Source organism: Metarhizium brunneum, chromosome 2 (genome assembly GCF_013426205.1).
Source record: "Metarhizium brunneum chromosome 2, complete sequence".
NCBI lineage: Eukaryota > Fungi > Ascomycota > Sordariomycetes > Hypocreales > Clavicipitaceae > Metarhizium > Metarhizium brunneum.
In genome coordinates, this window is record NC_089423.1 from 7,414,625 (window position 1) to 7,433,522 (window position 18,898).

Sequence of the window (18,898 nt, forward strand, 5' to 3'; positions counted from 1 at the left end):
AAGAGTGTGGTGAAATACTTCAATCTAAGTATTCTCTCTGTAAGGACGACACAACTTGCAAAGATAATACTCTGGATGACTTTAGAGAGTGTGCAGCCCACATCAAAAGTTCTTAGAGTGCCTATAAAACTCTTGCGACTTTAACACTAGAGCAACAAACAAGTCGGGGGGCAATTGACAACTGCTAGTACGGGAGGTAACATTTATATCGGACTAGGCCCAAGAATAGCTCGGCTGCGCTCTCGCCCCTATCAGGAGCTTAAGAGTTCTTCGAGCTCTTATTTTCTAGTTCTTCTCTTTCTTCAGCTTTAGATTCTTATAGTAGTCTCTTAGCTATTTATTAATACACTCGCTTAGACTTTTACAATATTATAGCGGACAGGGACCACACCGTGGAAAGCTTGAGATTTGGGTTAGTTCAAAAGGCTCAAGTATTTTGAGGACACGCTCAACTAACACATGCCACGCCCGAAATGGGGTTACCACTTCAGGTAACGGCTTCCAGCTTCTGGCAGGAGCGAGGCACGTAAACTGAAAAGGAAGGAAAAGGACTAGAGGGACTTAATAAAGTAAAAGTAGCACGGTAAATATCTTTGTTCAGCCAAAGGCTATATATATATACTTTAAGGTACGAAAGGCTTTTCTGGACGTACCTTAATACTAAAAGTTTCTTCCCGTTAAAGCCTTCGTCTCTTGTTAGTTATAGTTTCTTGTCCTCTACTTGGTCTTTTTTTGTTACCCAGCCCGACCCCGCAAGGAAGTTGATGGATTTGCCTGCGTCTCCAACGGTCTTCCTTCCTACTCAGCTTCCGCAGCCTCGCTTGTGCAGCGGTCATCTCTTCGGGTACTTTGTTGCCTACCAGATCTCTCTCCCACGCTTTCGACAGTAGCATGATGTTATCCAGAGACCTCCTGTACTCGAAACGCCGCTACGCTATAGTATTCTGTCGTGGCTGGGGCCCCCGTCGACGCAGCTTGGGTAATGCCCTTACGATTGCTTCCACTTCTTCTCGTCGCGAAACCTCTTCAAAAGCTGATCTTGCTAATCGAAACGCGGAGGCCGCACCTGTAAGCCCCCCACACCCCGATGGTCGACTGTCTCCTTGGCTGCTGATCTGGGGCAGTGCGGCTATCTAGAGTATTTCTTACCATGTCCGCAACTAAGTTTATTATTACTACTTTACTATGTGTAATTTACAGCCAGGATTCCCTACTATACTGCTGTTACTTTAACGTTAAGTACCCCTAATAGATAGTATATATTTAGCTTTAAAGCTTTACTGCTTAGATTATATTACTTATAAATACGCTTTTTTTAGATATAAAAAACTTACCTAAAAATAACTTCTCTTATATTATAGTATTTCCTTTAGATTATATTATCTTTTATTATAGTACTATATTAATAAGCTAATAGTCCCTTATATTTACTATAACCTTATTTTTACCTTTATTATTATAGTTTTAGCTAGTCTAGGTAAATAACTTTTTATTTTAACTTTATTAGTAGTAGTCTTTTTAATATTATATTATTTCCTATCCCTTTGTAATAAGAGGGAAAACTATAATATAAAGCTACTTTTTATTAACTAGCTTTATAATATTCTTCTTAATTTTCCCTTTTATCTTTTTTTTTTCTTATTTTTTTAGTTATTTTATTAAGTTTTTTTACTTTTTTAATATTTTTAGCTTTTAATAATATATTTCTTTTCTTATTAATATTCTTTATAATAATAGCTTTTTTATTACTTTTTTAGGCTTATTAACTTTAATTCTTAAAGTTATAATAAGTAATTTACTTATATTAAGCTTATTACCTTTTTTAGTACTAGTTATAGTTATAGTTATTAATTACCGACTAAGTCTGATATTAGTAAGAAGCTGTAATACTTCAGGGAGCGATATAAAGCCGGAGACCTATAAGTAACTGCTTTATAGAGCAATTTATTTAAATTAGGTGTATAAAAGCAAAACAGGGTAATTATAGGGAAGATAATAGGCTTTATAAAAGTTAAGCGTAAACTTTATTAATTTATATTATATTAGATTACTTTAAGTTTTTTAGGGTATAACTCACGTGGTTATAAGTTATTATTATTATTATATATATTTTTAACGCGTAGAGTTATAAGCTTTTACTGGCGTATAAAGTTATAAATCACCTTTTAAGCTAATAGATTTAATGTATTATAATATATATACTATTTTTTAAATTATATATTACTATTAAATTAGCTAGGTATAGCTATTAATTGTGTTACTAGTAGGTCCTGGTGATTAACTAGCCTTTTTTTTATTTTTTTATTATAATTTAATATTATTTCCTATAATAGCTAATTAAGCCCTAATAGCTACTCTATTTAAATAAAAATAATATTATTATTACTTTTTCCTAATATAAATTTTTAGTATATATAAATAAGGCCTTATTAACCTATATATATATACTTTTTAAGTTATACTTTTTAAGTTATTTAAATACTATACTCCTGCCTTTACTTATTAGTTCTAGTAATATTTACTAGGCTTGCCTTGTATTATAACTTACCTGTAATATAAAGGGCCATTTTAAGCATTAACCTGATCCTTAGACTAAGTATCATGCTATTATCCCCCTTCCAGAGCGTACACGCCATAATGTCATTTGGCAGCACAGCCAGGAACGAACCTTCTCCCCGTAGGGCTTTTATTTGCACCACCTACAGTGGGTATAGTCTCTCTCCATGCGCCGGTGAGCACTTCAGCCTATACACCTGCATTTTCTCATTAACAGCAAACTCACCAAACCGTCCATGTTAAAAAGGAAAGAAAATTCAGACAGAACAATCTAATAAATTTCTTATGTGAATAGAAAGAGAAAAATATAAAGTAAATTCAAAACCCGCCTGATTATATGGCCGCAAAACGAACCCGGCTTGTCTTGTTAACTATATTCGCCATAGCTCTCAAATCTACCGCCTGCTCTAAAATTCTTAAATGCACCTTGACACCTATCCTGGCCCTGATAGCATACTGCAAGTTAACTAGATGCAAAGAATTTCCTCCTATCAAGAAGAAACTAGAGCTTGGGCCAATGTCGGCGGACTCTGCCACTTCGCCAATAACATTAATCCACAGGTTGCGAAGAATAGCCTCCGTTTCCGTCATGTCGGCTTCACCTTGTTCTTGTCTCGAGAGTAGAGGGAGCGGCAAGGCCTCTAGAGCTGCCGTATCCAGTTTTCCATTCGGTGTCATTGGCAAACGCTCCAGGGGCACAATGGCCGATGGAATCATGTAGCGTGGCAGCGTCATCGTGCGGACAAGTTGAGTAAGCTGCTCGTTGCTCAAAGTCTTGCCGTGTCTAAAGACGACGTGGCAGACGAGGAGTTGCGCATCGCCCCGAACAGTCACGGCTGCGTTGATCAAGTCGTTTGGTGCGGCCTCCAAGACTGCGCCAGCGACTTCTCCAAGGTCAACGCGCAGACCTCGCAATTTGACGACTGCATTGCCGCCCCGAGTCCTCCCAAGAAAGATGACTGACCCGTCTGGATGGAGAATTCCCCGATCACCAGACTTGTACATGGTGCTAAATCTTGCGTCTACTTGCTTAGCAGTGGCAAATGGGTTCTTGACGAACTTGGCATCACTCATCTCAGGGCTGAGATAGCCATTGGCGACCCCTGCGCCGCCGATGCATATTTCGCCCGCCATGCCTTGAGGCAGCAAGCTCCCATCCTGCTCACTGGTGATGTAAATCGATGTGTTTGGAAGGGCGTGGCCGACGCATCCGTTCTGATCCTCGCTCTTATCGTAGGTAGCAGCAGCCCTCACCGGTATATCTCGACATGTCACAATGAAAGCCTCGGTAGGACCATAGCAGTCGGTCAGGGTCAGATTGGGCAATTTCAAACCTCGTATGCCATCAACCACGAGCTGGGGGAGAGCCTCTCCGGCTGTTCCTGCAAAGCGCCAAGAGTGGCATTGTCGTAGGGCAGCGTCGGCATATGTAAGAAGCAAGCCATACTCGGAAGGGGTGCACATTGTGTACTCAATCTTCTCATCCACCATGAGCCTTGAAAGCATATCCGGATCCCCTCGAGCTTCGACGGGCGCAACCACGAGCATCCCTCCGTTGGTGAAGGCGCTGTAAATTTGAGCCAGAGACAAGTCAAAGCCAAATGATGTTTGTTGCAAAACCGTAATCTGTCCAAAGCCGTGGGTTCTGCTCGCAAACTCTGCATACATCATCAAGGCTCTTTGATGGAGCCTAATGCCCTTGGGTGCGCCGGTCGAACCACTTGTGAATAGAATACAGCTATCGGATTCTGCCTCGCAAGGGACACGCTTGGGAATAGGAGAATCCTGTTGGCGATCCCGGGCGAGTTTCGTGATATCGAATGACTTTATGACGTGGTCTGCAGTCTCTGCGATTGCGCTCGCAGCGGTTGCTCTGTGAAAGACGAGGACGTCCGGGTTACATGCCCTCAATATGGTTTGACGTCTTGCAGCAGGTAAGCTGACATCAAGGGGAACGAAGACAGCCCCAACATGGAAAACTGCCAACATGACGGCGTAAAACTCAATGCTTGGTTCACAGTGAACAGCAACCCGAGATCCCTTGGTAATGTTCGCTTCGATCAAAATCCTGGCGTAAAGACCTGCCTTTGCCCTCAATTGGCAGTAGGTGATGGTTTCGCTACCGTGCTTGACCGCAACCGACTTTGGGAAGCTGGTAGCGACCTGATAAAATCTTTCACATAGCGAATTGGGCCATGAATACTGCAACTCTGATCCTTGGGCAGCAGTCGCGGCTTGTTGTATCTGAGCGTTGCTGAACAGCTTGTAGTCCTTGACAGAAGCCGTGGGCTCTTGACTTATAGTCTCGAGCACATTGATAAAGGTTTCCATCATGAACTGTGTGGCTTCAATGGAGTAGAAATCATCACTTAACCTCATGTTGAGTACATGATCCCCAGAGGCGGTGTGGAGAACATCGACTGTCATATCGTACAAAGTCGTATAGTTGAGCTCGCCCAGGGTCAAGGTACAACCTCCCATGGGGCTCAATCTGCTCTCCTCAACTCCTCGGTAATCATACGCAATCTGGAACATGGGCATATTGCCTTCACTTGTCTCGGGCCGCATCTTTTCCAAAATGGCGGCAAACGGAATATTCGCGTTGTCGAGGCAGTCCAGCAGAGTCTGGGCCGTATCTTTTAATACGCTCGAGAATGATTTGCCCAAGACTCCTTTGGATCGAAGTGGTAGGACATCGGCCAAATGCCCAACGGTGCCCCCAAACTTACTCGTTGGGTCACGACCGTTAAACACAACCCCAATGCACAAGTCGTCAACGTTTAGAAGGCGGCAAAGCAGTACATGTAAAGCGGACAAGTAAAATTGCATGGGAGTAACATGGTGATATTGAATGACTTTGTCAATGCGTTGCACTAAATCGCCGTCCAACACCGTTTCAATGTAGTGATGACCGTATGCTCGTTGTCGACGTCTTGTTTTGACTTTTGCAAGGGGGAGCAATGGAAGAGGCTCCGGGGCAGGGTTCAGAAGCTTTTTCCAGTATTCAAAACTGTCAACAAAACGTCCGCTCCGGATATCGTCGAATTGTTGCCGCGCAAAGTCGAGATATGACGTAGGATTTGGACTCAGAGGTGCAAATTGATATGCGCGGCCAATATCACCCATCAAATGAGCCATACTGAATGCGTCAATAGCAATATTGTGGAATCCCAAAACCAGAGTATGAGACTGCTCGCCATGACTAATCAGTGTGGCGTGAAGCGTGTCTCCTATCGAAAGATCGTACTCATGTTTAGCCGTTTCCTCGAATGCCTTCTTGACGTCCGCCGCTCCAGTTTCAGCTGTTGAATGCAATAGCGTAAGCCGAGATTGCCGCTTTCTCTTAATTACGTGCTGTCTAGGCTCAGAGCTTTCTGCACTCGCCAGGAAACATGTTTGAAGCGCGTCGTAATGAAGCATCGTTGCATCAAATGCCCGACTGAACCTGTTAATACTCAGCTGACCCTTGATATTAATCTTTACGGTGAGGTTGAATGATGACGGCATCTCGGAGATTGTGTTCAAGTAGAACCATCCTGACTGTGCATATGACAAACTTTCTGATTGAAGATATTCTAGCTCAGGCTCCGGCGTCACGATGGACGATTCTGTAGTTGATTGCTGGTAAGAGGTCGGTGATGCTTCATTCTTGATAGAGTTGGTAGTAGGAGTACTCATGGCAGAGGTATTTAGCTGTGTCTCGCCAGTTAATGTTGCTTTGGGCATCAGTGTCGCCGATTCGCTGCGAACCTCCCCTTGGGGTGTGGGCTGTGTCTTGACATTTGCGGGCTCGGCGTTTTGGGTCGACTTCTTGTCGAGATACTGTTCGGCGACGGTTCGAATAATAGAAGAAGACGAGTCTCTACCAAAAATCTTGAGCATAGAAATGTCGACGGCCATCTTCTCCCGGAACCACTTGCGAATTGCTATGGCATTGATTGAATCAATGCCTAGATGAGACAAGGGCTCATCAGGATGGATTGAGTGCAACGAAACGTGGATCATGGACTCAATCTTGGCTGACAGTAACTCAGTGATGGGTGGAATTGCCTCGTCAACTGAACTGGAGTTTTCCAGATCCAGCTCCCACTGCTGGGTTGAAGCCGGCGCTTTGTCTATTGTTTCTTTTCCAATGGATTTGGAAACGCGCACCATATGGGACAGGAAAGCTGAATCAACCCATGATGGCCTTACGGCCTGTCCCCGATCAGTGAATGTTTCGAGGCCCATGATGACCTCACCACTTCCAGTGGCTGGGTTGCCCTCAACGATTCCCTGGAGTATGACATGGTGAAAGTCTGCCTCGGATAACGCCGTTGGAACAAAGGAGCGGAGCCATTCCTCAACGTTGGAACTACCAGATCGATCTGATCGGGCCACGTATCCGACGTCTACCAGCATCCCAAAGTTGAGAATTGATGCTGCCAGACCACGTCGCCTTCGGTTCCTTACCATGCTCATCATAAATGTATTGCCTGCGTGGTACATTGGCTGTCCGGCGTTGCCACACACGGTCAGCAAGGATCCAAAAGCCATGAAGAAATCCAACTTGTCGGTTCTGAATTCATCATCAAGATGAGCTGTGCCAGAGACCTTGGGCTGGAGCTGTTTTCCAATGCTCTCCGCCGAAAGATTTGCAAACACTCCAGGTTCCAGCACCAAAGCGGCATTCGTGACACCACCAATCTGCGGCATGGTGCGACGGAGCAAAGAGACCGTCTCGCGGACCTGAGAGCGGTCTGTCACATCCATTTTTACCACACGAATGTCGATGCCATCTCTTCTGAGGTCCTTTACCCAGGGCTGCTCTTTTGGATTTCGGCTGGAGAGAACAATGTACCGCGCTCCGCCACGAACCAGGAAATACGTCAGAGATTGACCGAGGTCACTTGCCATGCCCACCAAAAAGTATGTTTTGTTTGGTGATATGAGGGTGCTTGGGTCAAGAGGCTGGCGTGTTACACCAATTTGTGCCTCTCTGTCCCATCTTGTCACGGCAGAGAGATGTCCCGGGTTGGCATTCCGCCTTTGCGGCACATCCTTGATGTCGACGATGGTGGGTGTTGAGGCTGTGCGGAAGACATCCTGTTGCATCTGATAAATGTCTATAGCTTCCTCGACCGATTGTTGCGTGACGCTTCTGGTGTCAAATCCTTGTATAGTGCAGCTAGCTGGCAAGTATGGCAACACAACTTTCGTATCCGTTTGAGACAAATCGAACAGAGCAGCTGTGTCAGAAGGAATCAACTTGTGTATGCTACGAGTCGATTGGTGTGGATGAATAGAAATCCATTCTGCCCTCTCACTTTGCTGTTTTGAAGTGACTTTGACAAACAACACTTTTCGCCCGGACCTGGCGGCCAAGGAAGATGTCACTCTGGCTAGCTCTTGAGATGCACCGCAAACAAGGGTTGTTCCGTCGCTTAGCATGCGGGAAACTATCTGTGATGCAATCAAACAGCTTGCCAGGTTGACTAGAGTCGTCGCATCGCAATTCTGAGCAAGGGATGAGCGGGCAATGGACTTGTTGCCAATAGAAGCAATAGAAGCATCCTTCCTTGACAAGGTCAGTACTGTCTCTTGTGCATATTTCAGCTGGCCATAGGAGAGAAAGCAAGGGAACTTGCTCTCGCTGTGCAAAGCAACTGATAACTTGACATGGACAGGCATATCACCCTCCAAGATGTCAATGCCACGACTGCACACAAGTTGGGATTCGGGTGAATCAGCATCTTGGGCAGTCTCAATGGGCTCATCAGGCCCAACGAGCTTCACAACCCGGCGACGGCCAGAGTTGTAGATCTCGTTGGATTCGTCATTCACCACTATTCGGTCCACAATCATGTGCGAATCCTTTATAACAACCTCTGGCTCTTCCTTCCACAGCATCCCCTCAGTCGTGTCAGGCGAAGATGATGAGAATACGAGGCGAAGAAACTGGCGCACCAGCGCGTGTACATCCCACTCATCCTGTGCGTCGAAATCGAGAAATTGGAGGCTCACATGGGTCAACTCAAGCCTGAGTGAGCGCCCAATACCGATCATAATGTTTGCATATGGGTCATCTACCAAACGGCCCGATGTTACCCACAATGTGTTTTTGCAAGTTCCCAGCACTTCCTTGAGATTTTCCATCTCATTTTCTGTCGGGAAAGAAGAGAACAGCGGCCTGTCAAGTTCCTGGAGGACTATGACGGATGATGCAGGTTGGATGCGAGACATGTCCACTTCATCGAACCGCCCATATGCCTGGATTTCTGGTGCCCAAGCACGCAGGAGCTTGTCTATACCTCTGATGAGGCTCGAGACTCGGCTCGTCTCACCTCCGATGATTGTCACGGGGTTTGGCGGGATCATACCCATAGCAAGAAGGGGATCTCGTAGGATTTCGAAGCGATCGTCAACAGCTTGGGCTGAAAAGACGGACACCCCGTGCATGCGCGAATCAGGCTGGTCGTGTAAAATGCAGTCAATACCCGAGAACCCCGATCGGTGAAGCAGTTTGTCGAGGTCGCCTGTCTTGACGGCGTATCCATCTGTTGCTCGACTGTTGGAACCTCTCGACCAGTTCTCTAATCCGCCCATGAGAGCAATTGGTCGAAGCGAGGCGCCTGTAAGCGCCATGGAGATTAAGAAGCCCCCAGGGCGCAAGACGCGTCGCAAGTTCTGGACAACTTGTGCCAGAGTTGGACTTGCACGTAACAAACCGGTCACAATGACAACATCGTACAACCCCAGATCGTCCTCTTGGAATGTCAGGTCCGTCTCGAAATCAACGTGTCTGAAGCTGCCAATTTTGTTCAAGTCGGTCGGAACCAGAGACTCCTTGAGTCTGCTGAGGACTGTTTCCGAGGAACCGGCGCAGGTGTAAGATTCGTACGCATCACCAATAGCATCAAAGACGCTGGCGGCAGCACTGCCAGTGCCAGTGCATATCTCAAGAACGTTGGTCCGGGGAAATTTATGACTGACTTGACGTACCAGCTGAGAGATGAACTGGATGCATAAAACAAAGCTTTGGGTATCCTGGTAGGAGGACTTTGACGACATCTCAAGTACTTCATTTGTTGACTCGTAGTCCCCTCTCAGCAAAGAGATGGACTTTTCCCCATTCACCTTCAGCATTGCCATGTCAACATCCCCAGGATACCGGCTTAGTACATCTTCAATGGTAGCTGAATCGTCCTCAAGCCATTCTCTTCGCAAGTGAGACTGGTCGCCTGTGCGAACTTTGGTCATAATGGCGTTGATATAGTAAATCAACTGCTGATGCTGTGGCTTCAGTCTCTCCAATTCCTGTTTGTTCACCGAATGAGCCAAGGACTGCAGGTAAAACAGCGCGACCCGTTCGTAATTCTCCAACGTATAAAGCGGTGGTCCCAATGGAACGGCATCTGCCAGCGGATGAATCAGGCCATATGCCACATCCAGACCCCAAACTGTCTTGGCCAGAATGTTCCGATCGTCTGAGGGCTGCGGGTCCGATATGGCCTTGAAACTGACACCCTCCATTTGAATTCCGCACACATCGCCATGAGGGCTCATTTGATCACGCAGGTTGATGTCGATTTCCATCAGCTTCCCAATACCTCTACTCACCATGTATGCCTCAATGTCAACGTTGGTCGAGCGATTAGGACCCCGGAACCTTTCATTTGGATTTACGACAACCCTTTTAATCCCAACAGGAAGGTAAGAGGAGGCCATGGAGTTTTCAGCGGCAGATAAAAAGGTTGAAAGCCCTGCTTGAAGGGCGACGTCTAGAATGGCAGGATGCAGCGTGCAGTCAATATTGAGATCTTCTATAGACCACGAGGCACCTGCCTTGGCGTGACCCCAGCATCTGTTGAGCAAAGTCAGTCCACGAAAAGGACCTTGATATTGAAAGCCCATCTCCGAAGCCGCGCCATAGAATCGGTCAATGTTGAACGGGGTGAGGTTGACCTCGGAGATGCAGACCGGCGCCAAGTCTGCCGACTCGAATTCGCCGAGGTGAATACGCAACCGGCCGTGGCAAGTTCTGTCGGCATCGCGCTGATCAGGATAACTGTAGCATGCGAACTCGGCCTCCAAAACACAGCCAGCCTCAACGTTCTGGGGCGAGACATGACTGCGAATGATGAACAAGACCTCGACCTCGTCCCTCTCGCCAATGGCTAATGCTGTAGTGATCAACAAATCCTCTACTTGGATCAGTTTGATCGCTCTTCCTTTGACAAAGGCTTTGGCGGCATCCACAGCCAAACTAATGTAGCCAGTCGCGGGGAACAGAACCTGGTTTTGAAAGACGTGCCCCTTGAGCCAGGGCATCTCGTGGAGCAGGAAGATGTTGCGCCATACCTGCTCGTACTGGGAATCATTCCACAGGCGGCCGAGGAGGTCATGGGGGAGTTGTTTGCCGAGACGGTAATTCTGAACCACGCGTGACTCTCGCCAGTGAATCTGCGTGTGATCCCAAGAGTACGGTGGTAGGTTTTTGATGGTCTGCGGCTGGGCGACAAGGCCAAACGCTCTTCGCCATCCACCAAAGTCAATCGAAGACGGGGAAATAGTCCAAAGAGCTGCAAGTGCCTCTGCGAATGTTTCTATACTGTCTCCATCTCGACTCAGCAAAGGAGCATAGTGTGGAGTGTAATCAATAGACTGCGTCAGGGTCTGCTTCAACGGGCCTCGCAAGGCGGGATGAGGCCCAACTTCAATTGCAGCGGAAAACTTTGTCGATGCGTCTTGTACGGCCAACTTGACGGCTTCCGAAAAGTAGACGGGTTGCACCATGTTGTCAAGCCAGTACTGGCCCTCTAGCCCAAACTGTGGAGGGTTGGCGAGGATATCCGTATTGGTCTTTACACTGGAATACCAGGGACAGTCGTCATCACTTGCAGGAGTCAGTACACGCACATTGAGTTGTTTGAGATGGGCTGCATAAGCGTCTACACATGCAAGCATCTGGTGTGAATGGTAGGCCGTGTCGACCTGAAGAACTCGGGCTTGGATGTTGCGCTCATCCAGGACTCTCTTGGCCTCCACGACGGCGTCTGCATCGCCAGACAGCGTTGTGCTTGAAGGAGAGTTACTGGCTGCGATGGTGATTCTGCCTTTGAATTGCTGCTCAGAGCATAGCGCCATGGCGTCATCAAGGGACGTGGCGACCGCCATCATGCCGCCTGATCTCCCACCGTTTCCTTGGGCGAGATGAGCCACGTGGCCTCGATAGTAAGAGATTCCCATGGCATCCCTCCTGGTGAGGAGGCCTGCCGCGTATGCTGCTCCAATCTCACCAGATGAATGGCCAACAACAGCACAGAAGCGGATTCCGCTGGCGCGTAAAAGGTCAACAAGACCAATTTGCACGGCTGTGCAGAGCGGTTGCGAGAACTTTGCCTGCGACGCGCGTGATGTTGCGGCATCAGCAGCCAGTTCCTCGGCTAAAGACCATTCGGGGGGGTCTGGGATCAATTTGAGGGCCAAATCACACTGCCTGATTGAGTCTTGAAAGAGTTTGCAATGTTGCAGCAGTGCGTAGCCCATCCGGGGCGCTTGTGCACCCTATTTAATCGTTAGAAATATGTGCTCATCATGGGGCTGCAAATATGCACATGGCGGCGAGGTTTGGCTTACTTGGCCAGTGAAAACACCAAGAATTCTCGGCTCATCGCCAGTACCACCACCAAGCGGGCTAAGAGTCGATGTTGCTACAGTGTTGACTTGGTCCTCCAACCTTTGAATCAAGTCATCGCGATCCAAAGCTGAGGGGATAGTAACTCGATACGGGAACACCGATCTCTTGGAATGTAGACTGTTGCTCAAAGAGTCAAGGTCCAGGGACGAGTTTGCACGCAGGTGACCAAGTAGCTTTTTGAGCGACTTGAGCAGTGAACTGGGAGTTCTGGCCGAGAACACAAATGGTCCAACCAGCCTTCCCCCGACCATAGTGGTGTGTACACTTGACGAAAGGGGGGATGGAGATGCGGCATCAGAAGGCTCGTAGCTCTCAAGAATAGCATGAGCGTTTGTCCCGCCGAAGCCGAAGCTGTTGATACTTGCTCTGCGAGGCTGGCTGTGTGTCTCTGGCCAAGGCAAAAGCGATGTGGGTATTTCCAGGTTATTGTAGAATGGTTCAACTCGCGGATTGAGCTGATGGAAATGCAAATTGGGAGGGATCGCTTTGTTTTGAATTGCCAACGAGGCTTTGATCAGTCCTGCCAATCCAGCACAGCCTTCGAGATGACCGATGATGGTCTTGATGGAGCCACAATAAAGAATGTCATGTTCCTTGTGCTGCCCATTGGGGAAGAAGGCATCTCTGATTGCCTGGGCTTCAACAGGATCACCGGCCTGGGTGCCGGTGCCATGACACTCAAAGTACTGACATCTATCGGTGATGGGGTCCAAGCCTGCTACCCCATATGTTTCTCGGATCAGGGCGGCTTGTGCTGTTGGAGTTGGCATGGTGATTCCGTTACTGCGGCCATCAGAGTTGACGCCCGTTGCTCTGATAACACACTCTATATTATCGCCATCGGCGATTGCCTTACTGAGCGGCTTCAGCACCACGGCGGCGCAGCCCTCGCCTCGAGCATATCCACTAGCGTCTTTATCCCACATACAAGAGTGAGAATCTGAAGAAAGCATGTGCATGGACGACTCGGCAATGTACCAAATCGTGTCCATGAGCAAATTTGTTCCGGCCACCACAGCTTGAACAGCCTCGCCCGAGTGAAGGCCTTGAATGGCAAGGTGGAGGGCGACCAGTGAGCTTGAGCAAGCCGTGTCAAGTGTCAAGGACGGTCCTTGGAGATTAAAGGCGTAAGATATGCGATTGGACAAGATGGCCCGAGATAACCCGGTAGCCGCGTGACTCCCCAGCATATCCGGGTCTCGGGATGAAATCAGGGTATAATCGTCTGTCATGACTCCAACATGGACCGACGTTGGCGAACCGTCAACATGGTTGAGAGACCACCCCGCCGACTCGAAGGACTCATAGACCGTCTCCAAGAGAATCCTCTGCTGAGGATCCATATCAGCCGCCTCTTTGGGGTTGATACGAAAGAAGGCAGCATCGAAGTGCCGAACATCTTCTTCCAGTAAATATGATTTGTGATGAACATTTGTGCGGCCGTGCGTTTCGCCGTTTTCGTTGTAAAAATTTACCATATTAAGTCTTTCTAATGGGAAATCTTTGACGACATCTCTAGGCTCTTTCAGCAGGTCCCATAGCCTAGACGGCGAGTTTGCTGCACCAGGGAATCGGCATGCCGTCCCTACAATCGCCACGGGCTCATACATGATATGACGGAGTCAGGTTTAAGCTGAATGATGCTGAGTGTTAGTCCTTGTTGTCTTGGATGAAAATATAAAGAGGGTGGTCTTCAGTAACGAAACTTGCTCTAAAATTCTTGTCTCTACTTATAATGGTGAGTTTGAAATCAAAGTGAGCCTCAATTTGTACAACAGATAGAGGCACTCCTATCCGCATGCTCATACTTGTTACTAAACCTGAAGAAGTGGCCTGAACGTAAAACAGCTTGCCACCTCGCTCGGTCTTATCGGATCAAAGTCACAGCTTTCTCTTGTAATTCTATACATATGTAACGAAACAACCAGGGTCTTACTGAAGAGGGCCACGGGTATCTCCGGACAATGTGACGAAGACCACAATTTCGTACTCTTCAGGCATTGCGGCCGATGTATCACTATAACCAGCCGCCATAATACAAGTATCAGTACTATCAATTGATGGTTACGGGTGTTGTTTCGGCCGCGGACTCTGGGCCTTCGTAGATGGATTTATTTCTTGGCGGATGACGTGAGACTGGCTTACAGGGAAAGGAAAGATATGCGTCTATCTCCCCGGAAAGGTGACCCACGGTATGTCGTATGACATTATATGTCGATGTCAGCTCAAACATATAGAGGGAGACACGGCAGCTCTTGGTACGCGCGAGGTTGGTGCTGCCGTTGGCGATGTGCCATTTGTTGTCAATATGAAAGCGTCTTTCTATGTAGAAGCAAGTTCCGGCTGACCCGGCCTGAGCCTCAATTTAGCCCGAGGCTACATCCTTTGTCCCCCCGAAGTTGCATGCCTGGAGTCGGTAATGCAACCCAAGCTGCTTTTGGAAACCTCTGACCACTTCTCGTCAGCGAGTGACGGTATAGGTGTTGGGCATTTTGGATATTCTTGAATTGAAGAGTCAAGCTATCGCGAGGCTATTTAGCAGTGTATCTACTCAGGAGTCAGGCGGCAATGGCAGAAAGAGAGTCCACCCCTTGGATATCGGACACGATGTGGTCAATTGATGCCAAGATAAAAAGACATCAGTGTAAATCTAAGTACGTCTAAAACAGGGAAACGTCACTATCCATCCAATTCACCACTCAATGAGCTACATGACCCAAGACCTCCAACGTTTCGAGGCATCTTCTAATCGCTTTCGAGATTTCGGGTATGTGTTGAAATGAAAACATGCCGAAGTGGTCGCCCTGTACATCCATGACCTCGGTGAACAAGTCCTTCTCATAGTTATCCCATCCCAGAGTCTGATTGTCTCGATAAATATCTGCAACATGTACCCTACCAGTGACTGTTGGTATTGGGTCGAGAGCTCGCAGCAACGAAACCCGAGGCCGCTGGTCACGTTGGGTACCAGTCCAAACGGGAGGATCCCATTGACGGATGATTCCAATTGCTTCCTTCATGGCCTGTATGCTGAGAAACATATTTTTTGATTTTCCCGGGTCCAGGTTATCGAGAGCGTCGAGAGGAAGCGACGGCGGATCAACCGTGTACATACTATCCATCATCAACACGCCAATGACTTTGACTCGGCCGTCGCCAGTGAGCAGTTTTGCAATTTCCAGACTCAAGAGACCGCCCATGCTCCACCCGCCGATGAGGATATTCACACTTCGGTCCAAGTTGCGCTCGGCCGGGAAGTCAGGCCGGGCGCAAGTCCGTCTGATGATTCCGGTATACAGACGTGCCATTCCTGACACGCCGCCCTCAAATGTTTGTCCGTTGCGAAAATGGGGATTGAAAATACCATAAGTCGGCCTACACAGAGAATCTAGGCAATGGTAGGCGAATGTAGTACCGCCACCGTCATGAATAAGGAAAACAGGCACCGGCATGTTTCGTGCATCATCACCCATCCAGTTCCCGTCCTGAATGAGCTCGGGATTTTTGTCCATGGTGTAGCTGCTTTGTCTTTCGGCTTGGTTTTGCTTGACTATGAATAGTGGGCAGAGGGAAGACCGGGGGGGGGGAAGTCAAGAGCATGCGAGGAAGAGCGAGATGGAACCTTTCTCTGATATTGTATTGTCGGTAGGCTCTTCGTATAGGAGCCAACAAGGCAGAAGCCTCATGATGGTGGTCAGACGTGCTTACTCGATCGTCCCATGTCCATCTCGTCGGTAAGTACACTTGTGTTTATGCAAGAGCTGTAAACTCCCACTACCAAGCCGCCGATGCCAACGACAGGCTGGCCTGGGGGGAGGCGAAGCGATGAGAGCGCTGCTGACAATGATGATGTTGACTTGACCCCACTATTACTACATGTATTGATGATGATGGATTTAACTCTGTAGCGTCCCTTCGAAGACCCTACCGAAGGCCGGCTTGAAACACCAAATTGCGAGGTTCCCGATGCTAAACACGTGAATGGCACAGGTGCTTGCCAACGTTTCGTATTCCCTCTACTCGGCCACTAATTTTATTCCCGGTTTGCCTAATAAAGTACCGGGACCTGCAGCCGACCAGCCTTGTTATTAGCCACCAGTTGTCGTGCAATGGGTTTTGACACTACATGCAACAGGCAGGGTGGTTCGGGTCCAGATCCGAGATGTATGTGATCTGCAAAGTTAATTTCCCGCGTCCCGGAGCTCCGTCAGTCCATCAGCCGCGCTGCCGCAACCCCTATCTACGGCCAGGGCATTTCGAGCATCGGCCGTGGAAATCGCGCCTCCGGGAATTAGAAAAGACGCCGAAACGCCACCGCGACAAAGTCACACGCCTCCATCACGGAATCTGTTTGATCCTTATCCAAAAGTCGCAACACCGACAACTAGCTAACCACACACACTGCTTGGAAATCTTGGAGGCCCCTTCATTGCCGAGGGTGGTCAGAAATGCACCCAACAGCTGCTTGATTGGTAAGCCAGCCTCCTGCTGCACAAACAGTATAGTCAAATTCTATTCTGGCTGCAAGTAACCTTGAGGCTTCTTGTTGTGGAGCTTGAAAGATTGACGTGTTACATTTGCTACACATGGAAGAAACTAAGGTGTAGCAGGCGACACGTCAGCGTCAGCCCAAGTGTTGAAACCGGACAGCGCGGGACCGACACAATTTCCCATCGTCGAAACTTATAGTTGGACACGTAGTTTTCTGGTCGTAGCCATTACAAGTGCGCCGTGGACAAATTTCCTCCGCGGGAAGGCGGCACAGTTTGGCGTGCTGGCCGGTCAAACGCCCAAGCCTGGCGTTGGGCAAATAGCAAAGCGTGGCGTAGCATTGATGAGCAGTCGAAAATGTTTCCGGTGGCTGTGACATGTGAGAGATGTCGACCACAAAAGGCAAAATTTACCTTGTGGTTAGCAATGTGTTCATCATGCCACCTCTTGCCGTACTTCTGATAGCATGTCCACAATCTTTGGCCACCGGAATTTGTTTGTGCAACAATCCATCCAATAGCCTCCCTCGGCGCTTTCCCCAAGAATCACTACGCATTCGTACGTGTTGATTCCGGAAAAATGACTCTGCACATAGGACGGTCGGCCGCTCTGTTCAGTCGGCTGTCCCTTGTCCGAGACGGGCGGTACAATGGCCGACGAAAAGTCCACTTCAAAGAGCTTCGCCTTGGACCAATTGGAGAAGGTGACGAGGTGCATTCGGTGGTTCCCAAACAGGGGGGGGAGTCTCTGCCAGGACTGTCTTGTCAACGCGACAAAGGCTTCGACCTGCTCTCGCGTACCAAGATTGATGATGGAGCGACGCACCTGTGAAGCCAGGTGGCCAAGGGGCTTGGTGACTATGTCCTTCACAGACGTCAGAGCAAAGACTAGGCCTGTAGAGTTTGAGAGAAACGGCCGACCACAAGGTAGCAAATCCTCGGCCAAGACGGTCCTCAGGGACATTACATTCACCAGCGCTACAATCTTTCCCGGGTAGTTTCTCATCAGAGAGGTTGAGAGATGGGCCCACCAGGCGCATAGCGTGTCTCCTTCACTCACAAACATGTTCTTGTCCTCATCTTCATTGTTCGTGGCTAGGCCCTCAAGTGCCTTTTCTCGAAGCGATTTCATATACCAGCCAGGGATGTAGAGTATGCGATGCTGCGGCTTGGAAATGAGAGACCAAAACCAAGACTGCAACCAGTGAAATAAGACGGAAAGCAAAGACATTCGGTGATGCCGGAGGAGGTGCGGTTCTGACGGATGACGGCCTAGCTCTGCCAAGGGATCGCTGGTAGTTTCATGTGGCGCTTGAATGTCATCAGGTTGTTGGCGTAGCATCAAAGTCCACGCATTGACGAAATCCACCAGTCCCATAATATCGAACAATACGTGAGGCCATGATATGGCCAATGTCGTTGCGTCAGTGAACTTGGTTATACGTAGGGCTAGAAGAGGTTCGTCGGCATAGAAGTAATCGTCCAGCTTCGCAGGACCAGCAGCATCGTGCCACAGGCTCTCAAAATGGACGGGATCAGCCACGACGGCCAGGTCCTTACTCATCTCTGGCAGCCGTGACGCGACCGAGTGCTCCGATCTTTTCACAGCGTGATCAACTACCGAATATCTCATGGCTGGGCGGTCGGGGCCAAACAAAGCAGGAATGTGGTACTCCAGACATCCGTTGGTCTACAGGAAACACTGTAAGCAAGAATTTGCTTTAAAAAAACTTGAAAAAAAAATGGTGCAGGTTGGGCTTCTTACATTGAACCGCAACCTGGCCCCAAGTTTGCGCCAGCCCGGCCGCTCAATGACCCTTTCGAAGGCGCTTCTCAACTTTTCTGAATCGAGGACATTGTCTACAACAAACATACAGGTGACGATGCCCTCGTTGCGGTATACAATGTTGTCGTCCAAGTCTCCCACCATTACAATGGTATCGGTTGGTATTTGGGGCCGGGGGAGTCTTCTTCCTGTGAGATGAAGCATTTTGGTAGTTACATATACCGTAGCGTCTGCTACAAGGAAGAGCGTCTGCTACAAGGAAGCGGAAGAAGATGAACAAGTTCGATGTTCTTGATTAGAACGTAAAGGCGGGTTGGAGCTACGCAATTACCGAGTACATAACGGACGTTGAGAGTCTGGCTCGACCGAAGCTCGCGTCTAGCGGAT

The 18,898-nt window shown here is 48.4% G+C and overlaps 3 protein-coding genes across 3 annotated transcripts; all 3 read right to left on the reverse strand.

Annotated features, from left to right (window-relative positions):
• Nucleotides 1-2,889: 2,889 nt before the first annotated feature.
• Nucleotides 2,890-13,845, reverse strand: lepA (Hybrid PKS-NRPS synthetase lepA; the record flags this gene model as incomplete). The annotated part of the gene is made up of 2 exons (XM_014683914.1): nucleotides 2,890-12,102; nucleotides 12,175-13,845. The coding sequence occupies 2 exons, from the start codon at nucleotides 13,843-13,845 to the stop codon at nucleotides 2,890-2,892; spliced, it is 10,884 nt and encodes a 3,627-aa protein (XP_014539400.1).
• Nucleotides 13,846-14,934: 1,089 nt separating this feature from the next.
• On the reverse strand, nucleotides 14,935-15,747 carry G6M90_00g052070 (uncharacterized protein; the record flags this gene model as incomplete). Its single annotated transcript, XM_014683915.1, has 1 exon — nucleotides 14,935-15,747. The coding sequence occupies one exon, from the start codon at nucleotides 15,745-15,747 to the stop codon at nucleotides 14,935-14,937; it is 813 nt and encodes a 270-aa protein (XP_014539401.1).
• Nucleotides 15,748-17,161: 1,414 nt separating this feature from the next.
• sdnM_0 (Transcriptional regulator sdnM) lies at nucleotides 17,162-18,715 on the reverse strand (the record flags this gene model as incomplete). The annotated part of the gene is made up of 2 exons (XM_014683916.1): nucleotides 17,162-18,415; nucleotides 18,491-18,715. The coding sequence occupies 2 exons, from the start codon at nucleotides 18,713-18,715 to the stop codon at nucleotides 17,162-17,164; spliced, it is 1,479 nt and encodes a 492-aa protein (XP_014539402.1).
• Between the last annotated feature and the right edge of the window lie 183 nt (nucleotides 18,716-18,898).